This window comes from Strongylocentrotus purpuratus, unplaced genomic scaffold (assembly GCF_000002235.5).
Source record: "Strongylocentrotus purpuratus isolate Spur 01 unplaced genomic scaffold, Spur_5.0 spur5_scaffold_12, whole genome shotgun sequence".
NCBI classification, from domain to species: Eukaryota; Metazoa; Echinodermata; class Echinoidea; order Camarodonta; family Strongylocentrotidae; genus Strongylocentrotus; species Strongylocentrotus purpuratus.
Window position 1 is genome coordinate 8484063 of NW_022145597.1, and position 25048 is coordinate 8509110.

Below are 25048 nucleotides of genomic sequence, written 5' to 3' on the forward strand. Positions count from 1 at the left end.
GCCATAATGTCACTATGCTTTTCTAATTCTTTATCAGTAAAAATTTCGGTATTTTAATAAGCTGGGAATTGCCTCGACAGAACCTTTATTTGGTTCTTTTGCAATTTCCATTTCATGTACATTATCTATTTCCTTGATTTCTTACTCTTGTCTTTACTTCTCTTTTTAATTGTGTGTTTAAAGTTCAATGTATACTGTGTATCCTACATGTAAATATGTTGTCAATGTACAATGTTTTTCAATGTACTTTTTTTAAATGGACTTGAATAAAATAAAATTTAATTTAATTGAATTGAAAGAAGAGGTTGATATCATGGTTATATATGGAATATCAAAATGGGAAGGTTAATGATAATGAAAGAATACTAATATCGGGACGCAATGCTGGAATGTTATTGTTTGGTAGTGATAATGCGTTTTAGTTGAGTAGGTTATTCACTATGATGTAAGTTGTTTGAGTCAATGAAAATTGGAGTACGACCAGTACGATTAAATCATATTTAGTACGATAATAAGAGTGAAATACGATCTTAAAATACAATTTTTAATCTTTTTTCCCCCAAAAAAACAAACACGGAATCGCATAGAAACATGTACGAGTAAACCCCTGCAACCCCAACAAAAACTGTGCTTTACAATTTTCTCATTAAATTTTAATGAAAGAGCAAACATATTTCTGAAATTCTACTGGCCCTGGGCTATTTTGAGCAACCCCTGACTGCAGGGGGGGGGGGGGGGGGGGCTGTCGATATTTGAAAATGCAAAGGTTAATTTGCATAAATTTTGAATATGCAAATTTCATGTTATTTTCTTTAATATGTATTATATTGTTTTTTATTTCTTATTATATCTCGAGGGCTTAAAACCAGAACTGTCTATGTCCATTTTTTGTGAAATTGAGTTAAGTCCACCAAAGTACTGTATATTCATTTCAGTTTGTGTGCCAGAACTGTCTATTCCCATGTATGTCCATTAGCCATTTTACTTTTCATGTCCAGACTGTTTCAAGTACTTTCATGCATTCATTAAGAATTGCGCAGTACTTGCAGTTTTCTACTAATTAAGCAGATTAGATTCCCTATGCAGCTTCCACTGATTGTGGCCAAGCAACACCATATCATTGCCCGGAAAAAACGTAATGATGAATAAAAAAGACCAATGTGCAACATGTACGAAGTATGACCAGTTGTCGGGAGAACAGAAGGAGAATTTCATGGAAACCCATCTCGTGCGAAAAACAAAGGCTTAAGGTTCCAAAGCAGTACCCTTGCATCGTGTAGGACAGGAAATCATTGTGAATAAGATGGAGCGCAAAAGAGGACAAGCTTACAACAAGAAATATGCTGATGACTTTGACTTGACTTTGACTTCATTGTATCATCAGGAAAGAGCAAACATCATGCAACTTGCAAGGTATGTCGCCAAGATTTGTCAATTTTGCATGGCGGTTGTAATGACATTGTTGTTCATTGCAAATCAAAGCAACACATCACTGCTTTCCAGTCTGAATCGTCGGCATGAAAAATAACATCATGGATGTCAACCTCCAAGGATTTTAATATAACTAGAGCTGAGTGCTTATTTACATCATTTTATTTGGAGCACAATATTCCTCTGTCAGCTGCAAGTCACATGGGACCATTGTTGAGGAAAACCTTTCCTAATTCTGAGGAGGTTAAGAAGTTTTCCAGTGCAAGGACCAAACTTGTTGTCTTGTGCGTGAAATGGCAAAAGATGAACAAGGACAGATCGTTTCAGACATGAGAGCACGGCCATTTGCAATATCAACTGATGGGAGTAATGTCAGCGACAGTAACTATACCCAATTGTCATCAACTACCATGATGGTAAGCAAATTTCTTGTACTCTGCTTTCCCTCCCAACCTTAGAAATGGCAGGAACTGGTGGAAATATTGCACAATTGCTCATAACAGAGCTGCAGAATCATGATATCTCATGGGACAATTGCACATCATTGGGATAAGACAATGCATCAGGCATGACTGGTGTACACAAGGGAATTGGGGCATGCCTCAGAAAGTGTCAGCCAAACCTCATTGTGCTTGGTTGCCCCAATCAACTAATTGATCTTGCTGCCAAAGCTGTGTCATCTGCATTACCATATTCAATTGACTCGCTCCTCATTGATGTGTTCTACTATCTGGAAGCCAGCGTGAACAGGAAATTGAATCTCAAGAAGTTCCAGATGCTAATTGGGAACGAAGCTAGTGCAGGCAATTCTGAAACATGCTTGTACGAGATGGCTGAGCTTGGGCCAATGCTTGCCAAGATTTATCTAGCAAAGTGTCAGCCCAGCAGTAGAAGCCTACTCAACAGACCAAGCACAAGACGCCTACTGAACAGACACAGCAGAAGAAGCCTACTCAACAGACCAAGGCAACCAAGAATAGTGTCCAGACTGCACTTGTTCCAAAGAAGCCAACTCCAGCTGTGAAAAATAAACCTGCTCAGGGATCTCAACTACAGGTAAGGCTAGAAAATGTATTACTACAAGGCATCTACTCCTTTTCATTCCATTTAAATATGGCCATCATTAAAATTACCAGATTTGAATAGATTATCCCTAGCAGTAGAGAGCTTTCTTAATGTTTGAATTAATCAGCTTTTACTCCTCAAATTGGCAATAGTTATTTTCATTTTACATTGTAAAATAGTTTGAAAAAAATAAAAAACTACATGAACCAGAATGGTAATTGCAAAATTTAATTTAATGTGTAATTAAATTGTTTGCTTATAAATTAAAGTCATTATCAATAGTGTTGCAGGCATCGCATGAAGTTTTTAAACTTGTCTTGTCCTACAGGAAAAGCCTCCTCACCAAACCAAGATGACTGCACAACTCCAAGCATTCCGCATTCCCAAGAAGGTGTCTGCAGATCCACCACATGTGAGCAAACCTGCCCAGTCTCAGACCCAAGTGAGTACAAAAGTTGATCATATATACAGGGTGACAGTTAAATATGTACCTTTTCATCATTTTTTCTTTCTTATTTTTAGTTCATTTACTTGTTAGCTCTTTCTCTTCCAATCATCTTCACTCCGCTGTTCAGTTTACAGATATAAACATTTATTCAATAATGCTAGTCATGTGCCAAGATTTCAAATGTAGTGTATCTTTTTAATTGTAAACAGTGTCAGTAGTCTTATTTCTTTCTCATATGGTAATCAATAATTTTTCTTCCTCCCAGGTTCAACTTCAAGCACCACAGCCACAACACAGTAGACCATCTTCAAGCTGTACTACTCGGGGAAAAACGACAAGTGAGGGACACTTCGGATACACCTAGCAAGAAGCAGAAGACTGGGAAACTTGTCGGCAAGGCAACAGGCTCAACAGTGCTCAAGGCTGGAACTTCCAGTCATCCCAGTACGATTTCTAGTAAAATGACTGGAAATGAAAAAAACAAGATGTGGAGAAAAGAAGAAAACAAGACAGACAGTAAAGGATGAAACAAGACAGGAAAGAATTCTGAAGTCATTGCACTCAAACCCAATATTAGCCATTGCACATTTTCTCAGCCACAGCATCATTGCGTCTGACAAGAAAAGTGTCATCTTCCAGATGAGAAGTCCTCTGATACACAAGCTGAAAGGAATACGAGAAAGTCTACTGCGTGACTTGTACAGCCAATTGTAGCTCCACAAGCAATCATTGCAGCCACAGACTTGACCCTTCTGGACTACAAGAACAAGGAGAATCTTCGTGAAGAATCTGAAATGGTCATAGGAAGCGCAACAAGAGAAATTGTGAACACTTTAGATGAGTCTGATTGCCATAAGTTTTATGCAGCAGTGCGTTCATATTACACCAAGGCATGTGACTACATTGTAAGTAAGTTTCCATTCAAGTCTGATGTTCTCATCCATGTGCAAGTGGCTGACATTGCATGTCAGAAGGATGCCAAATTAACTTCTCTAAATTCTTCATCAACAAGTTCCCCTGCATGCTGCTTCAGGAAGAAGAAGACAAGCACAGTGCCCTAGATGCTCTGGAGAACCAGTTTCTTATCTATCAACTTGCTCAGCTTCCGTACTTAGTGCAAAATGAGGAATCTACTGACAAGCAGTGGACAAGTATGATGACAGAAAAGAATGCTTCTGGTGAACTGTGCTATGACAGACTTGCAAGAGTAATGCTTGGGATTCTAACCATACCCCATACCAATGCTGAATGTGAAAGGGTCTTCAGTCAGGTGCGAAAGAACAAAACTGACTTCAGAGGGTCCATGAGCAACAAAACTCTAGAAAGTGTCCTTATTACTAAGGCTCGCCAAACAACACCCTGCTACATGAGGGAATGTGACTCTGATTTTCCGAAGAGAGCAAAATCTGCAACATACAGAGCTCTAAATGAGTAGTATGGGAGTGTCAGGGAAGGCAGGTAAACCTGTGTTTTTCTCAGAACTCATTTTTCTAATTACTCAACTACCCATTTTAAAAGGTTGAATTTTATGGGAAATGGTCCCTAAAATAGGCTCAGATTGCACCAGAGAGCATCTAGTACCCCGGCTAAAGAGACTTCGTGCTCGTGATGTTCGCTATGCGCACATGATATTCAGTTTTACTTTAAATGTTACTAATTGAAAATTCCAAATGTTGGCAGCTATGCCAGGCCAAGGTAGTTGCTGGAAAGAGGACTTTTGTCTCGGCTTCCTTTGATTTGCAAAGTGAATGTGGCTGCAACGTTACTCTATGCCATCCAGAACACACATCTCAAAGTCATCGCACACAATTTTCTGGAGAGTGGGCATTCCCACATGGAATGCAATAGCATGCATTCTGCTATTGAAACAGAAAAAAAGAACATCAATGTCTTCACAATGCATGACTGGGTAAAAAATCTTCCACAAATTAAGACGTCGGCTTCCATACAAGGTCATAAACATGTGCCATGGAGACTTTTATGATTTGAAAAAACTCTCACAGCAGATCATGAATAACAAACGCCCAGACGAAGATGGACACGTCTTCAACTGGCTACATGTAAAGAGCTTCCAATACAGGAAGGAAGAGCAAGGCACCATCTGCTACCATCTATAGCTACTTGGATGACTACGAGAAGATAGATCATCAGTTCCACGTAATCTGGACCTTGTCTACCAAGAGAAGCATTAAAAAAAAAACTAAACCTTAAGAAGAAGGATCTCATCAACTTGTGCAATAGCCTAGCTATTCCTGAAGAGTTCCATGGATGGTATTTGGCACTCCCATTTTGTAAGTTTTTGACATTGACAGGGTCAAAAGGTCATGGCCTCCATGTATGATGTTTGACCAAGTATTATTCATAAGTTAATGGCATTGAACATAACTACTTCATTTTGTCAGATTTTATGCTTGCAATCAAACTACTTTCAAATGCATTTTTACTCAAAATGGCATATTTGGACATAGACAGTTGTGGTTTTAAGCCCTCAATCTATTGTTTTATTTCTAATGTATTGTTTTGTTCTGGAATACATCAAGTTACTTTGAGAAACGTATCAAAGCAATTTGATATCAATTCATATCTCCCACTTATACATCTATTTACCTGTATTCACATTTCTGCTTGTACATGGATATATGCAATTGTAGCACTTTTTGATGATATGCGCATACTAATTGCTATGTAACACCTGACAGGTGTATCCAAATTCGATGAAAATGGTATCAAAATGTGCGTAAGACTTGAGGAAAAAAATGCAAGAACAACAATTTAAAATTCCAAGCGGTTGCGGCGCTATCTCCAAAAATGTGGGGTGGGGGGGGGGGGGGGGGCTCTTACGCCCCCCCCCCCCCCAAGTACAGTAAGGATTAAATGATGTTAGCCATATAATTATAAATATGCACTTTTTAAGATGCTTACATATACATGTAAAGTGTTAAAGGGCAAGTCCACCCGGAAATAAGTTGATCTTCATACATGTAAAGTGTTAAAGGGGAAGTCCACCCCAAAAATAAGTTGGTCTTCATAAAAGCAGATAAATGAGAGAAACAAATCAATGAAATTTTGAGGAAAATCAAAAAGAAATGAGAATTGTTGGAGTTGTAATCAGTGAAGCACAAATTGGAAACTTTGTGACATCACATGCGAGCTCATATCTCATTTGCTTTGTACACAAATTGTTAATTTTTTTTAATTTCCTCAGTCATTGATTAAATGAATACGATTATATTAGCGTTAAACCAGTGATCAGTAATAACATCTATCTGAAAGATGAACAAGGGTAATGCTTTTCACCTACTAACAGTAATACTGGTGAAGGTGATAGCAGTAGTAAAGGTAACGGAGACACTGATTATATTTAATATTAGCAGTGACAATGGAAATGTTTGATTTATATGACCTTTTTTTTTATCACCATGTGTAGGTATTGAATATCTTCAAAATTTCTACCATTTCAGAGAACTTGGTTTAGTGAAGACTGGGTCTTGGCGAGTGTCTTTGATATGTTAAGGGAATTGAGGACAAATGATGATGTAATACCGGAGTTGAAAGATGAGTATGAATATGACATAGTGCTCCGTGAGAAGTTGGTGAAGTCATGGGAGTTAGCCCAGGAAGCCTTAAAAGGTGCTGCAGGAAAATACAAGAAGTGTTAGGATATGAATGCTAGAAAAAGGAAATTTAATATCGGAGATCAGGTGTTGATCTTGCTTCCCACTGATCAGAACAAGTTGTTGCTGAAATGGAAGGGTCCATTCCCTGTGCTGGCGTAAAGTAGACTATACATTGGCAGTGGTGTTCTTAAGACATATCACATTAATCTTCTCAACAAATTTCCCAGGCAGAAGGTTAACATGTCAGTGGCTGGCTGCTTTGATTTGTGTACAGAGAGTATGAAAGTGTGTCAGGATTCTGTGGAAAATGCCGAGGATCAGTTGTTTGTATTGAAGGTAAATGTGGGTGCTGGGCTTATGCAGTAACATTCAGGAGAAGAATTCCTGATTGCTTATGCGAGTAAGAAGTCATTACCACGGGAAAAAAATTACACAACAATAGAGAAAAAGTGCTGAGCAATATTATAGTACGAGCAATCAAAAAGTTCAAATATTATTTGTATTGAAGTGCACACAGACCACAAACCTTTGGTCTATATTCAAGCGAAGAGGTTTGACAATAAGATAATCATGAGATGGAGCATGATGCTCCAAGATTACAGGTTTAGGCTTGTATCGATGAAGGTTCAGTATAATGTTACAGCAGATTATATGAGCAGAATGTAAAATGCACTATACTCATGGATTTCTTTTGTCTGTCTACCATTGTAAATTATTGGATGTGTATCACGGTTTAACATATTTTGTTAATGTCATTTGTTGAATACATATTGCATTTACCAGGATTATGTAATGTTGAGATTTATTTTATATTGATCTTGCCAGCCACAAATGTATACACATCAAACTTTCTGTGATAGCACATACAAAATTATTATCCTGAGCATATGTTTTGTAGAAATGCATGAAATCCACTACTGAAGTTTGATATGAAGAAGAAAATATTACAGCAATATATACGCATTGTAGTTTATGCAAGTGCAGGAATATTAGTCACTACATTTTGAACAGAAAAGACAGAAAGAGATGATAATTAGACAGCCACCTTATGTATCTAAATATATCAGAGAGGGCTTAATGATGCTGAACACAATGGCCCGAATTCACAAAGGAGGTTTGTCAACCTCCTTTTGTTTCGACAAACCTCCTTTTGTTATTTACAAACCAGGTTTGTAAAAAAAACGCGTCAAAACGCGTCATAGGACGTACATAAACCTCGGTTTGTCGACAAACCTCCTTTGTGAATTCGGGCCATTGGATTGTGCTCTTTAATGCCGGATAATTGTTTAATTTTGAGTCAAAGACATTGTCTTCAGGTGATGATGTGAACATTTGATAATCTCTACTTTGTATTAACAGGTTATAAAAAAACTCTATGGACATTAACGTATAGCCATGTTATAGGTTTTAAACTTTGTGCAGAATATGTCAAACATATTTATACATGGATTGTTTTTATGCTAATTATCCCACAGCATGATATTGTTGTGCTATGTTGGCATTGTTTTTAGCAAAGGTTTTATTCAAAGGTGTTTGTAGACTTATAACCATGCTTAACCTTTTCCATGATATTAACGTTCTGAGGTACGGGTGCTATATAATATCATTTAAAAAAAGAAAAATCCGATTATTGGAAACACGTTTTAGTAATTGCATGTGCAAATTTTCAACTCAAATACAAGGGAAATTTAATGTATCTAAGCCTTATGACTTGATAAAAGTAAGAATGTCATATTATTTATTGTACATTATAAAACTTGGTTGATTAAACCATAGGTTGAGAACTGAGATTTCTGGATATACAACTTTGGCAAGACATTGATCTACATTTGCCACACTACACCCAGGTGAAGTAAATGGGTACCTGGTAGGAATTTATTCTTTGAAATGCTAGAGCGCCGTATGGCAGCCGTGCTAAACCCAGGGTAATAATCGGGAGCGCCAGGAGGGTCAAATCTGACTGACATGAGCGCTATACAAGAACCCACTATTATTATTATTATTATATTGACTAGGATTGGTATTTAGTGATATGAGCTATGTAGTGTCATGATCTCCTGATATCATGTAATGGTTGATAAGATGAAGAATATTATGTTTGACTTTAAAGTTTTACCTTGATAAAGCTTAACTGATAATTTATGTGCAGTAAAAATTGAAACAGTTTGTTCCAAACATTTTCATGAGATATGTAGTAATTGTATTGATTTGTGTATGTTGTACTGTTTTATAAGTATATATCTAGGAATGTGAGAAGGAAGCTCAGTACCTAGGAATTATTTTTGAAAAGAATATTTGTGTTTATGGTAAAAGTTTTCATGATGACTTTCAATAAGATGATGACTTTAAATATTAAGAAGAAGGCTGGAAAGGGGGAGGGTAAAAGAGTAGAGAAAAGGATCGGGAGACAGAGCAAGAGAAAAAGAGGGAGGCAGAGCAAGAGAGGGAGAGGCTGAAAGAGTGGGGAGAAAAAAAGCGAGATGTGAGTAGATAGATATATAGAAAGAGAAATTTATTGACATGTAAACAATTCTTTGTCCTAGGGAGCTAGAGACGTAAACATTGCGTATACGTGGGCTGAATAACTGAAAATAACTCATCGTAGATAAAATTGTCATTTTATGTATTAATGCTTTTATAATTAGCACAGTCATGACAGGGAACATGGAAATTGTGAGTATTTTGAGAGCTGTTCTAAAGAATAAAGCTGATATTCTTTGCAACGAGAATATATTTTTGACGAGCCGAAGGCGTACAATCGCCGGGTTAGAGTTATGGTTAGGTTAGGGTTGGGTGTTTATAAAAGCATAATTAATACATCAAATGACAATTTTATCTGAGATGAGAGATATTAGATCATGAAATCATGAGGAGAAAAAAAGTTGGTCGAGCTGTCCCCCGAAGCATCCCACCCTAGACAAGTCGACCTGGTCTGGTCGAGTTGTCCACGGGCTTTGAGTCGGGTTGTTTAGAATTCCAAAATACATAGACATTACACTTTAACGAAAAATAGGATTCTCAAATCACATCTTGTAGTCAGAATATCGACATGATCCCAACATCTGATTTAAAAAAAAAAATTGTGACCTTAAGTGTAGAGAATTTTCAGCGACAAAATATTCGAAGCTGGCAGAAAATCGAGAAAAAAATAATCCAGATATTGCTCAAACAAGACTGGAATGTACAATGCAGATTTCAGAAAAAGTCACCTCCCATAGGCATATGACACGCAAATTACGAAAATTCTGACATGTCGCATTTAATCGAAATTTTCACTACGATGACGTCATCAAAATGAAAATGTTGAGATAGAAATATAGAGAAGGAGATCGAGAGGAAGACGGTTATACGAGGGATGAAAGAGAAATAAGAATGCATACCGTTGGAAGGAGAGAGGATAGTATAACGAAACATGGTAGGGGTGAAATAAGAATACAAAGGGAAAAAGAAAGAGCTAGAGGAAATTAAGGAACATCCTATAAGACATAAAAGAGGGACTGGAGCCAAAGGCGGGAAAAGTAGAGAGTGAGAGAGTAGAGAAAGAGAGAGGCACTGAGACAGAGGGAGACATGCAGAGCAGAAAGAAGAGGGAGGCAGAGCAAGAGAGGGAGAGGGTGAAATAGTGGAGAGAGAGAGAGAGAGGTATAGTAGTCGAAGAAGATGATAAAATCAAATAAGAAACGAAAGCAAATTTAAAAAAAATTGACCCACCAGGAATCGAACCTGGCTCACCGGAATGGAAGCTTGTTCTTTAACCAATAGTGGAAATAGAAATAGTGGAGAGAGAGAGAGAGAGAGAGGTAGTAGTCGAAGAAAATGATAAAATCAAATAAACGAAAGCAAATTTTTAAAAAATTGACCCACCAGAAATCGAACCTGGCTCACCGGAATGGAAGCTTGTTCTTTAACCAATATACCAAAATATGTCCCATAGACAATACATGCAAAGCTGACAAACGGCCTAGGCATAGTCGCTATTTCAACTTTCAATTGAAAATTTCGACATGATTTCAACATCTGATCAAAAAACGGAGGGCACACTATAGCTCATAGTATCAGCTATAACATACTTCAATTTGGGGGGAAATAGAGCAAAAATAAGCGAGATACTGCTAAAAAAAAACAATGACATGTAGATGCATGACGTGAACGAAATTCACCTTCCGTACAAGGCATAACACGCAAATTAAAAAAATTCTGACATGTCGCCATTAATCGAAATTTTCACTATGATGACTTCATCAAAATGAAAATTGTAGACAATCATCTAAGCTACAAATTTGGATGAAAATTGATCAATATTTACAGAGATACAATTAATTTTCCAGAAATATGCTGACGTCGAAATATGCAAATTCGTATTTTAGGTTCCAAGGGCATGATGACCTCAAAACATTTGTAATGGCCAAATGAGACATGAAATCATATCTCGATTCATACTCTATCAAAAAATGAGAAAAAATTGGGGTCACCTTGCATCCTAAAGAGATATACAATTGATTTTGTATAGACATGTTTTTACCACTTTTAACATTATATTACCCTTTGACAAGCGCACAAATTTTAAAGTGACGCACGCGTGTGGCATTATGGAAGGTCGAGAATGACTGAAAATAGTTGAAAATTGTCAAAAATAGTGTCAGGAATACAAACCATGCGAAAAAACGGCGTTTTTACGCTTTGAACGCGCCGCGCGCACGGACGGACATTTTTGAAATGCTTAAAATGACCTGATTCGTATTCGTACTTTAATATTTAAGTGATATTGAGCATTTTGAAATTTTGATGAGCGCGTACGCGCGCGTCATGACCTTTATACGACCTTTGATGGCATGACCTATTGACCCTTGACCTGAAGTATATGTGATATGAATATGAATGACCTTTGATGACGCATCATGAAGATATGATTGATAATGTGATTTCACAAAATGGCGCCTGGATGACGTAACGATGACCTGATGACCTTAAAAAAAAATGCCTGCACTTGACCTTGATAAGCCTGATGACTGACAACAAATTGATGAAAATTGATCAACCCAAATTTGAGCAATCACGCTCACAAGAAAGTGGTGGAAAAATAAAAATGAACAATTGAGTGCGTTACCGATATACCAAAACATTTCCCTTATTAGCGATTACACGTAAACGGAAAATGGAATTCTCAAATCCCACTTTGCAAGTGAAATATGAGCATGATCCCGGCATCTGATCGAAAAATAAAGGGCATTTTGTGAAAGCTTATTGTCTCAGCTACAACATACTCAAAGCTCAGCATAAACAAAGATAAAACGACGGAGATATTGCTCGCGAAAGACGAGAATGTAGAATCCAGTTTTGAGAAAAAGTCATGTCCTATAGAGAATACACGCAAAATGTGAAAAATTGACATGCCTCCTTTAATCGCAAAATTACGCCATGATGCCTTTGTCAAAATGAAATATCGTGATGACTACATTTGTAGAGAATATTCTCAGGTAGAACATATCAAAATTCGAAAGAAAATTGATCAATATTTACAGAGATACAATCAATTTTCCAAAAATCTGCTGACGTCATAATATGCAAATTGAAATTATGAGTTTGGAGGCCATTATGATGACGTCATGAGTTAATTGAGGGTCAAATGAGACATGAAATCATATCTCCAACTCATGCTTTTTCCAACCATGATATAAAAGTTGGGGTCAATTGACTATCTGAAGAGCTATTTTGATTTTTAAAATGGAATGTTTTTGATCAAATTTGCATTATATTGCCCATAGCAGTACGCGCGGATTTTGAACTTTGACGCGCGCTCACGGCCTTATGAAAGGTCAAGAGTGACTGAAATTAATGTAAGTTGTCATTTACGGTAAGAGGAATCTAAATCATGTAAAAAAAAAGGAATTTGACCTTTTCCGCGCGTTGTGAGCGCGCGCAACGCGCGCGTGGACACTTACGGACGGAAAATTTTGAAATGCTTAAAATGACCTGATTCGTACTCTACTTTGATAGTTAAGTGATTTTGAGCATTTTTAAATTTTGACGCGCACGTACGCGCGCGTCGTGACCTTTATGTGACCTTTGATGACATGACCTTTAGACCCTTGACCTGAAATATATGTGATATGGATATGAATGACCTTTGCCTATGCATCATGAAGATATGATGGATAATGGGATTTCACAAAATGGCGCCTGGATGACGTCACGATGACTTGATGACCTTGAAAATGTTCCTGTCACGTCTCATGACAATGACCTATGACTGTGCCAAAATTGAATGAAATTGACGAAACCGAACTTGAGTTATCCTAGGCACAAAAAAGTGTAGGAAATAAATAAAAATAAAGAATAATAATAATAATAAAGAAAATTCTGACGAAAACAATAGGTGATCTGTTTTCAACAGACCACCTAATGATATGAACCCACCTCAACAAGGTCACCACCTACAAGGTTAAGACCTTGACATCCTCTGATTATCTCCATAGCTTGAATGGATGTCAGACCACCAATCTCAGGAGTACCTAAAACCAGATAACGATGTTCATAATAATAATCTGGATTTATTAAGCGATTAATACGAAATACCGCCTCTAAGCGCTTTACAGATACTATTACCCCTGTCATTGGTTTCATTCGCCCGCAATGTGCACCATCTCCACTCCCTGGGGAGTAGTCCTACCATATGGTCACCGTGAGGGCGTATTGCAATTGATATTAAACACAAGGGGTGGTATTCTCAAAAGCGGACTGAATTTAGTCCATGGTTTAATCCACCGACTAAGTATGGAATGCCAAATGTCCATATGAATATATTTTTGAATAATTTGACATGTCCCTGAACTACCATGATAACATAATTATATCATAGATATATTATTGTTTATTAATTAAGTTATTACATTTTATTTTACTTAAGTGACAGATTAAATTATGGACACTTAATTGGCATTCCAGACTTAGTCGGTGGGTTAAACCATGGACTAAAGTTAGTTCGCTTTCGAGAATAACACTCAAAGGCTTTTGACTTCCTACTAGGTCCCCATATATCTCCTGGGTATGGAGTGGTAAATGTAGATTAATGCGTTGCCAATATCAGACACGCGCAAGGCATGCTCAAGTGTAGCTAGCTGAAGACGGGATTGTAGCTAGCCTAAAGTTAAGCGGCCTTTGAGATTAAGGGCCATGATCATTTGGCTTGATTTTAATTACTTCATGTCTTTACATCATTAAACCATTGCGTACTGGTACCAGATGGTCACCGTATTAAGCCTATGGGAAGTGGAGAACTCAGTAGTAAATGGGTTTAAAGCCCCACTAGCTGCACGACCGATAGCTACTTGCATGCGCCCTCTACAAAGCAAACAATGCCTAATAGGTGCCTGTTGGTCCCCCATGATCCCCTTTTTCTTATCACATTAGGAAAACATCTCATTTGAGCTCTGCTCACCAGTTCACCACTTTTCCTGGAGCTACCATAATCTGATAGGAGCACTGACCACTGATAAAGGGATTACCAGTAGGGTCCATGGGGAGAGAGACAGCGGTCAATCATAGCCTAGTTACTGATAAAGGGATTACCAGCTGGTATCTGACATCCAGTCCAGATTCATAGTCTTCTCATCGCAGACCCTACACCTATATTTATAATAGGCCTGGATTTAGTGTGTCTAAAGTCTCACTTCATATTGTTTTTTTTAGCAAGTACTAGCTATTTAAGTTTCTTTTACGTATAGAAGAGAACATTGATGTGCTTGGCAATGGAAAAATGCAGAAGGAAAATATAAAGGGAGGATAAAATAGGGAAAGACGGGTGATAATAAGGAAAGATGGAAATGGAGGGAAAGAAGGAAGAGAAAATAAAGAATAGCATAAGGAAAGATGGAAAAGGAAGATAAAAAGTTTAAAAAGAAATACATAAGGAAAGATGGAAACAGAAGATAAAGAAGGTTGGAAAAAAAAGAAATACATGAGAAAAGATAGAGAGAATAAAACAAGGTGAAAATAGAGGAATACATAAGGAAAGATGAAAAAGATCAAATTAGGAGAAAATAAAGAATAACATAAGGAAAGATGGAAAAGGAAGATAAAAGAAGGTTTAAAAAGAAATACACAGGGAAAGATGGAAACAGAAGATAATGAAGGTTAGACATAAAGAAATACATGAGAAAAGATAGAGAGAATAAAACAAGGTGAAAATAGAGGAATACATAAGGAAAGATGAAAATTAGAAAGACGGAGAAAATAAAGAAGGGCATAAGGAAAGATGGCTAAAGAAGATAAAATTAGGAGAAAATAAAGAAATATATAATGAAAATTAGAAAAGAGATGTTGAAAGGAGAAAAATAAAGAATAATATCAGCCGAAAGGTATATAGAACAAAGGTGATAATAGTGAAAAACATGAGGAAAGATGGAAAGGAAACATGGAAAGGAAACATTGAGAAGATAAAGAAGTTAATTGGACAAATAAACTTTAAAAAAACCACCAACCAACAAGCGTTAACTGGACCAAACTTTGATTGGTCATGTTGCTGCATAATAACCTAAAAAGGGCGACTTGAAATAATCGTGTTAGATGGCTTATGTATTGAACCAAATCATTAATAGGCAAGCTTGCCCAGTACCTCTTTGATCAAACGATACAGCGAATTTTTAAGAACACTAAAAGAAAATACACTGAAAAACGGCCGCTCAGAGTGCCGGGCGCATTCACGATACTGCATGTGGCAAGCTGTTCCGAATTGGGTGGTGGAGTAACGCCTTTAACAGAGGCTATATTTGTCGACCTCACCCGACTTTCAAATGGAGAATCTCACTTTTCGGTGAACGGGGACCGAAATACCCCACTTGCGTGTCTGGTATTACAGACCGCTTTCTTTCCCGATATCTTCGCGTACACCAATCTTCGTGAGAATGAGCAATCTCAGAATCTGGATGAATGTTGTCCTTGTAGTGTGAGGTTCATGAGTAATTATTGTTATAAACTACGACATATAGTATGGATGATAATGTTTGTCAAGTTTATTGCGGACTATGTCATCCTCATAAAAGTATTAGATCAAGTAAAAAGGCTTCAATTAAAATAGTTAAACATGACCAGAAATCAATTCGATGTGAAGATATTTTTGACGCACTTCTCGTCATGATATTGAATTTATAACATACAACGAAGCGAGGACATCATAATCATAAAGACGTTCGTTGTGCAGATATGTATTTGCTTATTAATACATACAGTGACAAAAAGAATAATGAGCTATAATCATGAGTAAAAAACCAAGAGGTTTCGGAGAAAGGTAAAAAATCATCCGAACAGTCAATTAGGCAATTCTTCAACAATCTTTAGTATCAAAAAGTGAAAAGGTTTAACTGTCGTGATAAATATGAGCTTGTCATAGAGATTTATTATACAAGTGAGCATCGAAATGTTTCTTTAACGAACTGCTATAAAATTTTGAAACCAAATACACTTGTGCTGAAATTTCATATCCTCAGTATCGAGAAGCATAATGTTCCATTATGGTTGCATCAACTATTGTAAAATAGATTAAGTCCTTTGATGTCTTGTAATGCCCTAATTACTCAGCTAATTATTATCTTTCTAAAGGATTGTAGATTTGAGAGTTTCTGTTTCTTTCGTGTTACATGCAATGGACATTCAATCATCACGGCTTGATGTGTTGTGGGTAAATAAATATTGTATCCTATACGTATACAGATCATATTAAATCGAATAAAAGTTTGATGAAATTCAATTCTTATCTTGCCAGAATCATCATTTTTTTAAATACCGTCTTTATAACGAATTCCAAGAAATATGCCGTCTGCCTAAACAACCACCCCCCCCCCCCCATATTTCAAATTTGACGTCTGAGCCCCGGCCAATCCCTATTTTCAAATCCTTGATCTGCCGTTTGGGGGGGGGGGCAAGAAATAGGCAAAGAAAGTTGAGTAGACCTTGAGATTACGCACGGAATAAATGTAACGAAAACAATATTTACAACATTCTATTCTTGCTTTAATACCTCAAAAATATTTAACGGTCAAACCAACAAAATGTATGTTTTCCCGGCCTTTCCTGATAGGCCTAGGCCTACACCATTTTTCTAAACGTGTTCGAGTTTATTTCGTCTATGCGAATAAATTTGGTGGCGGAGTAACGCCTTTAACAGAGGCTATATTTGTCGACCTTACCCGACTTTCAAATGGAGAATCTCACTTTTCGGTGAACGGGGACCGAAATACCCCACTTGCGTGTCTGGTATTACAGACCGCTTTCTTTCCCGATATCTTCGCGTACACCAAGCTTCGTGAGAATGAGCAATCTCAGAATCTGGATGAATGTTGTCCTTGTAGTGTGAGGTTCATGAGTAATTATTGTTATAAACTACGACATATAGTATGGATGATAATGTTTGTCAAGTTTATTGCGGACTATGTCATCCTCATAAAAGTATTAGATCAAGTAAAAAGGCTTCAATTAAAATAGTTAAACATGACCAGAAATCATTTCGATGTTAAGATATTTTTGACAATTTTAGACAATATCATATTTAATTGTGTCCATGTACTATATCGAACTAGACAATTATGATGAAACTTGAAAGGAACATAATTATAACCAGGAAGTTCCTGATATAACTATGCTTATAAAGTGAAGCAAGGAAGATGAAACTGGCATCTCCCATGTATACCGGTAGCTATGAGAATGGACATAATCCGAACCTATATGAGACTGCGAATAAGACTAGAACATCATGGAGGAGTTCCAAGCAGTACTTATCAAGGTTGGGCTGGCGATGTCCTGGCAAAGTTTGTTTATACTGCAGATTAGGGACTCTAAGGGTGCGTTCAATCGAATTTTCGAAGCTAGAATCACAAACATGAATCACAAATCAAAACGCCGTTACAAAAAACAAGGTCACTGCGGTTAGCGTTCAAGCGATTTTTCATCAACGCTGATTCTAGCTCATTTCGAGCCCAGCCACTCCGCATCACACTCGCAGTTTGACCCAGGAAGTATAGGTCAACTTCGGCGGCGCGCTTTTTGGAATTGTTTACGGCCGACTGTCGACTGCTGTTTTGAGCATAGATCGCAATAATAAAACAAAGAATGAGAAGGTGATGGAAGGAAGAAACAAAAAATAACATAAGGAAAGACAGAAAGAGAAAGTGATAGAGTTATTAAAACGAAGAATAACGTAAGAGAAGGTGATATAGGGATTTAAGGAAGAAACAAAGAATGACATAAGGAAAGGCAGAAAGAGAAAGTGATAGAATTATAAAAACAAAGAATAACATAAGAGAAAGTGATAGAAGGAAGAAACAAAGAATAACATAAGGAAAGACAGAAAGAGAAAGTGATATAATGATTGAAACAAAGAATAACATAAGAGAAAGTGATAGAATTATAAAAACAAAGAATAATATAAGAGAAGGTGATAGAAGGAAGGAACAAAGAATAACATAAGGAAAGACAGAAAGAGAAAGTGATAGAATGCTTAAAACAGAGAATTACATAAAAAAAAAGCTGATAGAAGGAAAAAACAAAGATTAACATAAGAATAAAAGGAAGAAACAAAGAATAACATAAGAGAAGGTGATAGAAGGAAAAAACAAAGAATAACATAAGAATAAAAGGAAGAAACAAAGAATAACATAAGGAAAGACAGAAAGAGAAAGTGATAGAATGATTAAAACAAAGAATAACATAAGAGAATGTGAGTGAAGGGAAAAAACAAAGATTAACATAAGAATAGAAAGAAGAAACAAAGAATAACAAAAGAGAAAGTGATAGAATTATAAAAACAAAGAATTACATAAGAAAAGCTGATAGAAGGAAAAAAACTAAGAATAACATAAGAATAGAAAGAAGAAACAAAGAATAACAAAAAGAGAATGTGATACAAGGAAGAAACAAAGAATAACATAAGGAAAGACAGAAAGAGAAAGTGATACTAATGATTAAAACAAAGAATAACATAAGAGAATGTGAGTGAAGGGAAAAAACAAAGATTAACATAAGAATAGAAAGAAGAAACAAAAAATAACAAAAGAGAAAGTGATAGAATTATAAAAACAAGGAATTACATAAGAAAAGCTGATAGAAGGAAAAAAACAAAGAATGACATAAGAATAGAAGGAAGAAACAAAGAATAACATAAGGAAAGACAGAAAGAGAAAAAGATAGAAGGAAAACAAGGTATAACATAACGGAAAAGGCCACGATAAAGAGCATGGTATAGTAAACGCAAATTGCATGAAAAGCAGGCGCGCGGTTTTTGCCCAAACCGGAACAGGCTCCGTCATACAATCATGATTGAAAACTCCGTCCGTTCAATCGAATTTTAGCGACCGTGATTCTGCAGAATCATGATACAAAACGCATCTTTTTCAGCGTTTCATGTTTGTGTTTTCAAACACGTTTATTTTTACGACCGACCAAAAAATCGCTTGAACGCATTGCGTTTTAAACTAAACGTCTTTAGAAACCGTGATTCTAGGGTGAAAAAGTGTCGATTAAACGCACCCTAAGTATCCCAAGTCCCTGCTCTAACTCTCTCTTGCTCTGTGGTGAGCTTACCACCAAAATGCACCCCACTTTCGGGTCCAAAGTGGGGTGAAGTTTAAATGGACTGTTTTCGTCATGGTTAATCGAGAGCTGATTTGATGAGATAACCACCGGTCAGTGACCTTACAGGGAGGTCTAATCCCCCCCCCCCCCCGGCCAAACTAGTATGACAGGCTTTAAATATTACGAACAACAAGATGTCATACCTGTTCCAGGGCATAGTCCTGGGTCTATACCATCGATATCGAAGGACAGATAGACCGGTCCATCTCCCATCATGGCCCTGACTTCCTCCATCAGTGGGTTCATCGACTTGTGCCAACATTCTTCAGCAGGAACAATTCTGAAGCCCTGAAAAAAAAAGATTTTGAAGAAATAGTAATTAAAGGGATTGGGTAACTTTGTCTCGGATTCTGAAACAAAATCCTGGATTAAGCTCATGCTCTATGCTGCAATGATAATTATAAACTTTTAGGTCAGTCAGGAACCCCATGACTTTTACAAGCAGATCGCCTCTCTGATTATCAAGATATTTATGATTGGAAATCAAAATCAATTTTTGCATTTTCCTAACGGTTTTCATAGCACTACAGCCTATTGGGGAAGATTTTTTCCTTTTTTGAGGCACTTCTTGATCATTTTGATGCGCAATTTTTTGAAGGGCTTCAATATTACACCATATCACAGACACTGATAACACGTAGGGCCATGCATCTCAGATTTAACATTGTTAACATAGGGCGAGATGGAAGAGTAAACAAATACAAATACAAATTTAGACATCCTAAATGTGTGAAATATATATTAATTCAGTCATACCAATTTGGCTACGCTTTAAAAAAAATACAGTGACGTTAATAATTACAATACACAGGCCGGCTGGTTTTGTGCTCTATTATAACCAACACGGAGAAGCCAACAAAAAACCAACATTGGCATTGGCTGGAATATAACGTCTCATTTTTCAACGGCTGGTTCAAAATTACCAAATATTTGTGGGGCCCCAAAATGGTTATATTTATGGATATTTCAGCTGTCTCTGAACCAATTTTGATCAAACAAAGATTATTTTGTCAATTACAATTTATATTCTTTCAAATTTGACACTCGGTCTTTCATTATCTCACGAAAAAAATATTTTGTGTAGCGCTCTCTGCAATAAAACTCAACTATCCCTTTAAAAATGTTATCGATCAGTCACTAAATAATCTGACCCGTTGTTGCTGTTTGTTTGTCTCTGTCTTTAGAAAGAATTTTTTTGCATAAGACAGGTAAATGGAATAAAATGGAAAGTGTACGGATGAAGAGGGAAATTCAGGTTACTATTTCCTCTGCTTTGAAAGGTAGTTAAGAACTGGAGGATTTTAAATGCAAAGGCTTTTATATTATTTTGTCTTTGAATTGATGGGTAAATGGGATAAAATTGAAAGTGTATGGACGAAGAGGGAAATTCAGGTTACTATTTCCTCTGCTTTGAAAGGTAGTTAAGAACTGGAGGATTTTAAATGCAAAGGCTTTTATATTATTTTGTCTTTGAATTGACGGGTAAATGGGATAAAATTGAAAGTGTATGGACGAAGAGGGAAATTCAGGTTACTATTTCCTCTGCTTTGAAAGGTAGTTAAGAACTGGAGGATTTTAAATGCAAAGGCTTTTATATTATTTTGTCTTTGAATTGACGGGTAAATGGGATAAAATGGAAAGTGTACGGACGAAGAGGGAAATTCAGGTTACTATTTCCTCTGCTTTGAAAGGTAGTTAAGGACTGGAGGATTTTAAATGCAAAGGCTTTTATATCATTTTTTCTTTGAATTGGTGCAAGGAACAAAAAAACAAAGCAAAAAAAAAAGAAGAACATTACCATTTCTTCATTAAAGCCTTTGACTCCTGGAATGGGGCTATACTGGGTGCCTCTAAGACCAATCTGGACCACCCTCTTGCAGTCCAGGCACCCATCCTCAACGGCGCGTCGGAACGGAGTACCATGGGCTATCTTTTCACCAAGCATTGTGTCGCTGACGTCTGCGTGGGCATCCACATGAACCAGACCTACAGGGCCGTACTTATCCTGACGTGAAGGTAGAGACATTTAAAAACGGTTTAGTTTTGGTTTATGGTTTCATATTTTCTCATTTTACAATCTACACGGTACAAACATGAATTCTATTGTCAAATTTAGGAATAGAAGGTGACTTTCCCATATCAATTTGTTTCCAGTGAGTATTAATTGAAAAGACTGAACTAGGAGAACATTGAAATATTGAGGGGCCTATGGTGAAACCTATGCTTGTGAATTATAGGCCTAAAAGGTAGTAAGATTTATAGTCTTTAAAAACAAAGAAGTATTCTCACAAAGTTAGATAGAGAAGATAAGGAAATCAAAGAGACATACTGAAGCTTTTCGTCTTGCACTCGTCAGAGAACATCGCAAAAATGAACCGATAGTCGAAATCAGACAATTTAAACTAAAGCTAAAGGAACAAGGTGCGCGTAAATAAATATTTAAAAAAGATAAATGTGAGAGAACACAGACAGATTGAGTATGCAAGAGAAGAGAGACAGACTGACAGAATGAAAATGGGAGGAAAAAGTAAAAGACATATAAAAACAAGTCACCGGTACTTGGTGACCTGCCAATTTAATGGGGGAGGGTGCACAAGAGTCGTATAACCCCCTATTCTTGTCCCTTTTATTCCTTTTTTTTGCCTTTCAATTTGAGGAATTATATTAGAAGTGCTCCAGGCTGTCAATATAAGAGAGGAAGGGAGCGATCAAAAAACAAGAAGAGCATGATGGATGAGAAGGCACGGTCTCTGCATCCCTTGAGGTGTGTTATGCGCACCTCAACTCACCTGGGTGGAATGTGGAAAATGTAGATTAATATCTTGCCAAAGGACATACAGTTCCTCCAAGGCATTTTTGAATCAAGTAGGCAACTTGGTGAACACTGAGCTAACAGGTTTTACGCTTCTGTACGGACGTACGCATAAAGGGACACTAGTACGCACAGGAGCGCAATACCCGTTGGCTCAGTATGCTGCCCTCTATATACTCAAGCTTATGTAACTTTAATGGGAGGAGGTAAAGTGGAAGGAGAGGTAATACCTTAATTGCTTGAAGGATGGGGTATGTAAGAGTGTGGTCCCCTCCTAGAGTCAGGGGCTTGCATCCATTAGCAACGATGGTGGAATACTGCTCTCGAATCATCTCGCAAGATTTCTTCAGGTCATAAAGGTTAAGGGTCACATCCCCGATGTCGGCAACCTGAAGCGACTCAAATGGTGCTGCGCCTGTTTGACAGAAGTATACAATTCCAGAATTGACATTTGCCCTAATTGTACTCTTCATTTCTTTGTAAGGGGCTCTTCCACATTTAGAATAAAATAAACTGTCCTACAGAAGAAAAGTTCCTGTACATTTTGTATTTTTTGATAACTTTGTCTGTTCAATGCAATATTCTCACCTTAAGTCCCAGCATTTATAAGAAAACTTTATTATAATGAGTAATTATTTGGTTTAAAAAAAATCCAATTCATACTTTTACTACTTTACCAGTTCTATGTGTATAATTTATATTGAGATCACAATCCACTGGAATAAAAATGACAGTTAGAGTTTCATATGTAATCTACCCTTATTTCTATCATTATTATTTTTTTTTTTTGGGGGGGGGGTGGTGTTTTTTTTTATTGCAAAAATCTAAATTCAAGATTCAAAATGACAATTAAAAAAGGATGATATGTCAGCTTGAAGAAGCATAACATTTAAAAATAACTTCTGATCTATATTCCAGATTAATGCAGATTTCAAGGATCAAATAAGGACGTTGAAATGTTTTTAGATTAAGTACAAAGTAAATAGAAAATTGAATATGTCATAGCTAAAATAGAGGGCAAATTAGGGGGTCATCTGGAAGTGGTCTCTGTTTTCTTATGATTTATTCTACTCACTTTTTACAATACTTAGCCATATATATATAGACACACTTGGTTATTAAGTGATTTACTATATGATAGAGACTGGAGACTGAAACTATGCAATTCAGCCCCTTTCAGTTGCTTTTATTTGGCTGCTTAATCAAATCTCAATTTTAATTGTTTATTAATTGTTTAACATGTCGTTTGATAATTTGTTTGTTTGTTGTTATTTTGGTTGCAATAAAAATAACTTCTGATGATTTCTTACCAATAGAGTTGTTATTTCTCAAGAGAACCGACTCTGTGCGGATTTGTCTCGGTCCAAACCTGGTTCCTGATTTATTGGAAGTTCCAATATCCAGAGGAATACCAACGAAACAAGCATCCAGTCCTGAAAATACAAAGTCAAACTCTTCCTGTTGGCTTTAAAAAAAAATAATTTAAGGAGATACATCATACATGTAAATGCATTTTTAAAAGATGAAGGCCCTAATGTTAGCCATGTTCATCTTGAAAATCAATGTAATTTGAAGGACCCATGGGGGCTACGCCAGTTTGAAGGCGACACTACGTTTACCCATCACCATGGTAATCACTGTCTGTAGTCTGGGAGACACGCCCACATCATGATTCATGCCACTCACAGTATCTGGTTCATCAAGTTTTGTGGTGATATTTGTAAAATAAACAATAAGAATAATAATACCAAACTTTTGAATAATAACAATCAATAAGACTAGCAATGCAAATTAAGGAAATTTTGTACAAAAGCAGAAAATATCGGTTACCTTCAGCGGTCGTTTGATATGGTAGTCGCATCATCGTCGCAATACCCCCAGCCCGCGGCATTTCCATTCCAGATAGCGGTTCGTTGAACTTTCCCAGGCCAGTAGATCGGCGCAGGTACAGTGGCTGTTGTGTGGACAGGCACCTGCAGGCAGACTGCTGATGAAGTACGCCATTATTGAGGGCAAATGAGCTCAATTGAGCTCCTATTTTTCTGACATGCCTCGACAGCATGGTTTTTTCATCTGAGTGCGTGTCTCACGCCTGTAAGAGAGAAATATCAATCTAAGAAGATATCTGAAAAGAGCTTAATGCACGCCCTTCGCACGCCCTTCGCTCAAAGTTTACAAATAGCCTTTCTTCAAGAGCGGATGGCAAAAACCAAATGATATTATATAATTAAAACAGATACCGTATTAAAAATTAAAAAAAACGTATCGGGAGGTGGGAGGGGTACTCACATATTAAGACATACGGGGTGTGCCGCTCTAATGGGTCACTTTTCCACCCAAAATCCCTAAACATGGATCCCATTTAAACAAAAATATCCCTAAACATGGGTCCGTTTTTTCAAAATTTCCATGCAAACACCGGTGCCAGGTAAAAATGTTAGAGGAAAAAATGTCAGAGGTAAAAATGTCAGAGGTAAAAATGTCAGAGGTAAAAACGTCAGAGGTAAAAATGTCAGAGGAAAAAATGTCAGAGGTAAAAATGTCAGAGGTAAAAATGTCAGAGGAAAAAATGTCAGAGGTAAAAATGTCAGAGGTAAAAATGTCAGAGGAAAAAATGTCAGAGGTAAAAATGTCAGAGGTAAAAATGTCAGAGGTAAAAATGTCAGAGGAAAAAATGTCAGAGGTAAAAATGTCAGAGGAAAAAATGTCAGAGGTACAAGCAAAATAAATGAGTGCCGTCATAATATTTCGACACTTTTATCACACAGAATGTCGAGACGTACAGCTACTGCATGGGCTAGTCTATTATATTTCTTTCTTCCATAATGTAAATTTAATAAATGGCTGTGTGTTGTATTTCGTACATGTCCTGAGGATAATAAAATGTGGAAAATAGATTTTGAAATTTATTTTTTTGTGATCAAGCTTGCATTATGTATGAATGTCTAACATTTTTTGATATTTTGAATTGGTTGATGTGTTAATGTTTGTGAAACGGACCGGTTTGGCCGGTGGCAGCCTACAACCTAGCCCGTGTAACGTTTCAGAGAC

General features: G+C 36.9%; 1 protein-coding gene and 1 long non-coding RNA gene across 2 annotated transcripts; one reads left to right on the top strand and one right to left on the bottom strand.

Annotated features, from left to right (window-relative positions):
- The first annotated feature begins 786 nt into the window (after positions 1-786).
- LOC115922603 lies at positions 787-5134 on the top strand. Its single transcript, XR_004063501.1, has 3 exons — positions 787-2487; positions 2825-2938; positions 3210-5134. It is a non-coding gene; the product is annotated as an uncharacterized LOC115922603 (long non-coding RNA).
- Positions 5135-12960: 7826 nt separating this feature from the next.
- On the bottom strand, positions 12961-24197 carry LOC115922848 (guanidinobutyrase-like). The gene is made up of 6 exons (XM_030982577.1): positions 23828-24197; positions 23308-23430; positions 22228-22412; positions 20984-21190; positions 19329-19473; positions 12961-13073 (listed from the first exon to the last, which is right to left on the bottom strand). Exons 1-6 carry the CDS (start codon positions 24057-24059, stop codon positions 12961-12963), a joined length of 1005 nt encoding a protein of 334 aa, XP_030838437.1. The 5' UTR covers positions 24060-24197.
- Between the last annotated feature and the right edge of the window lie 851 nt (positions 24198-25048).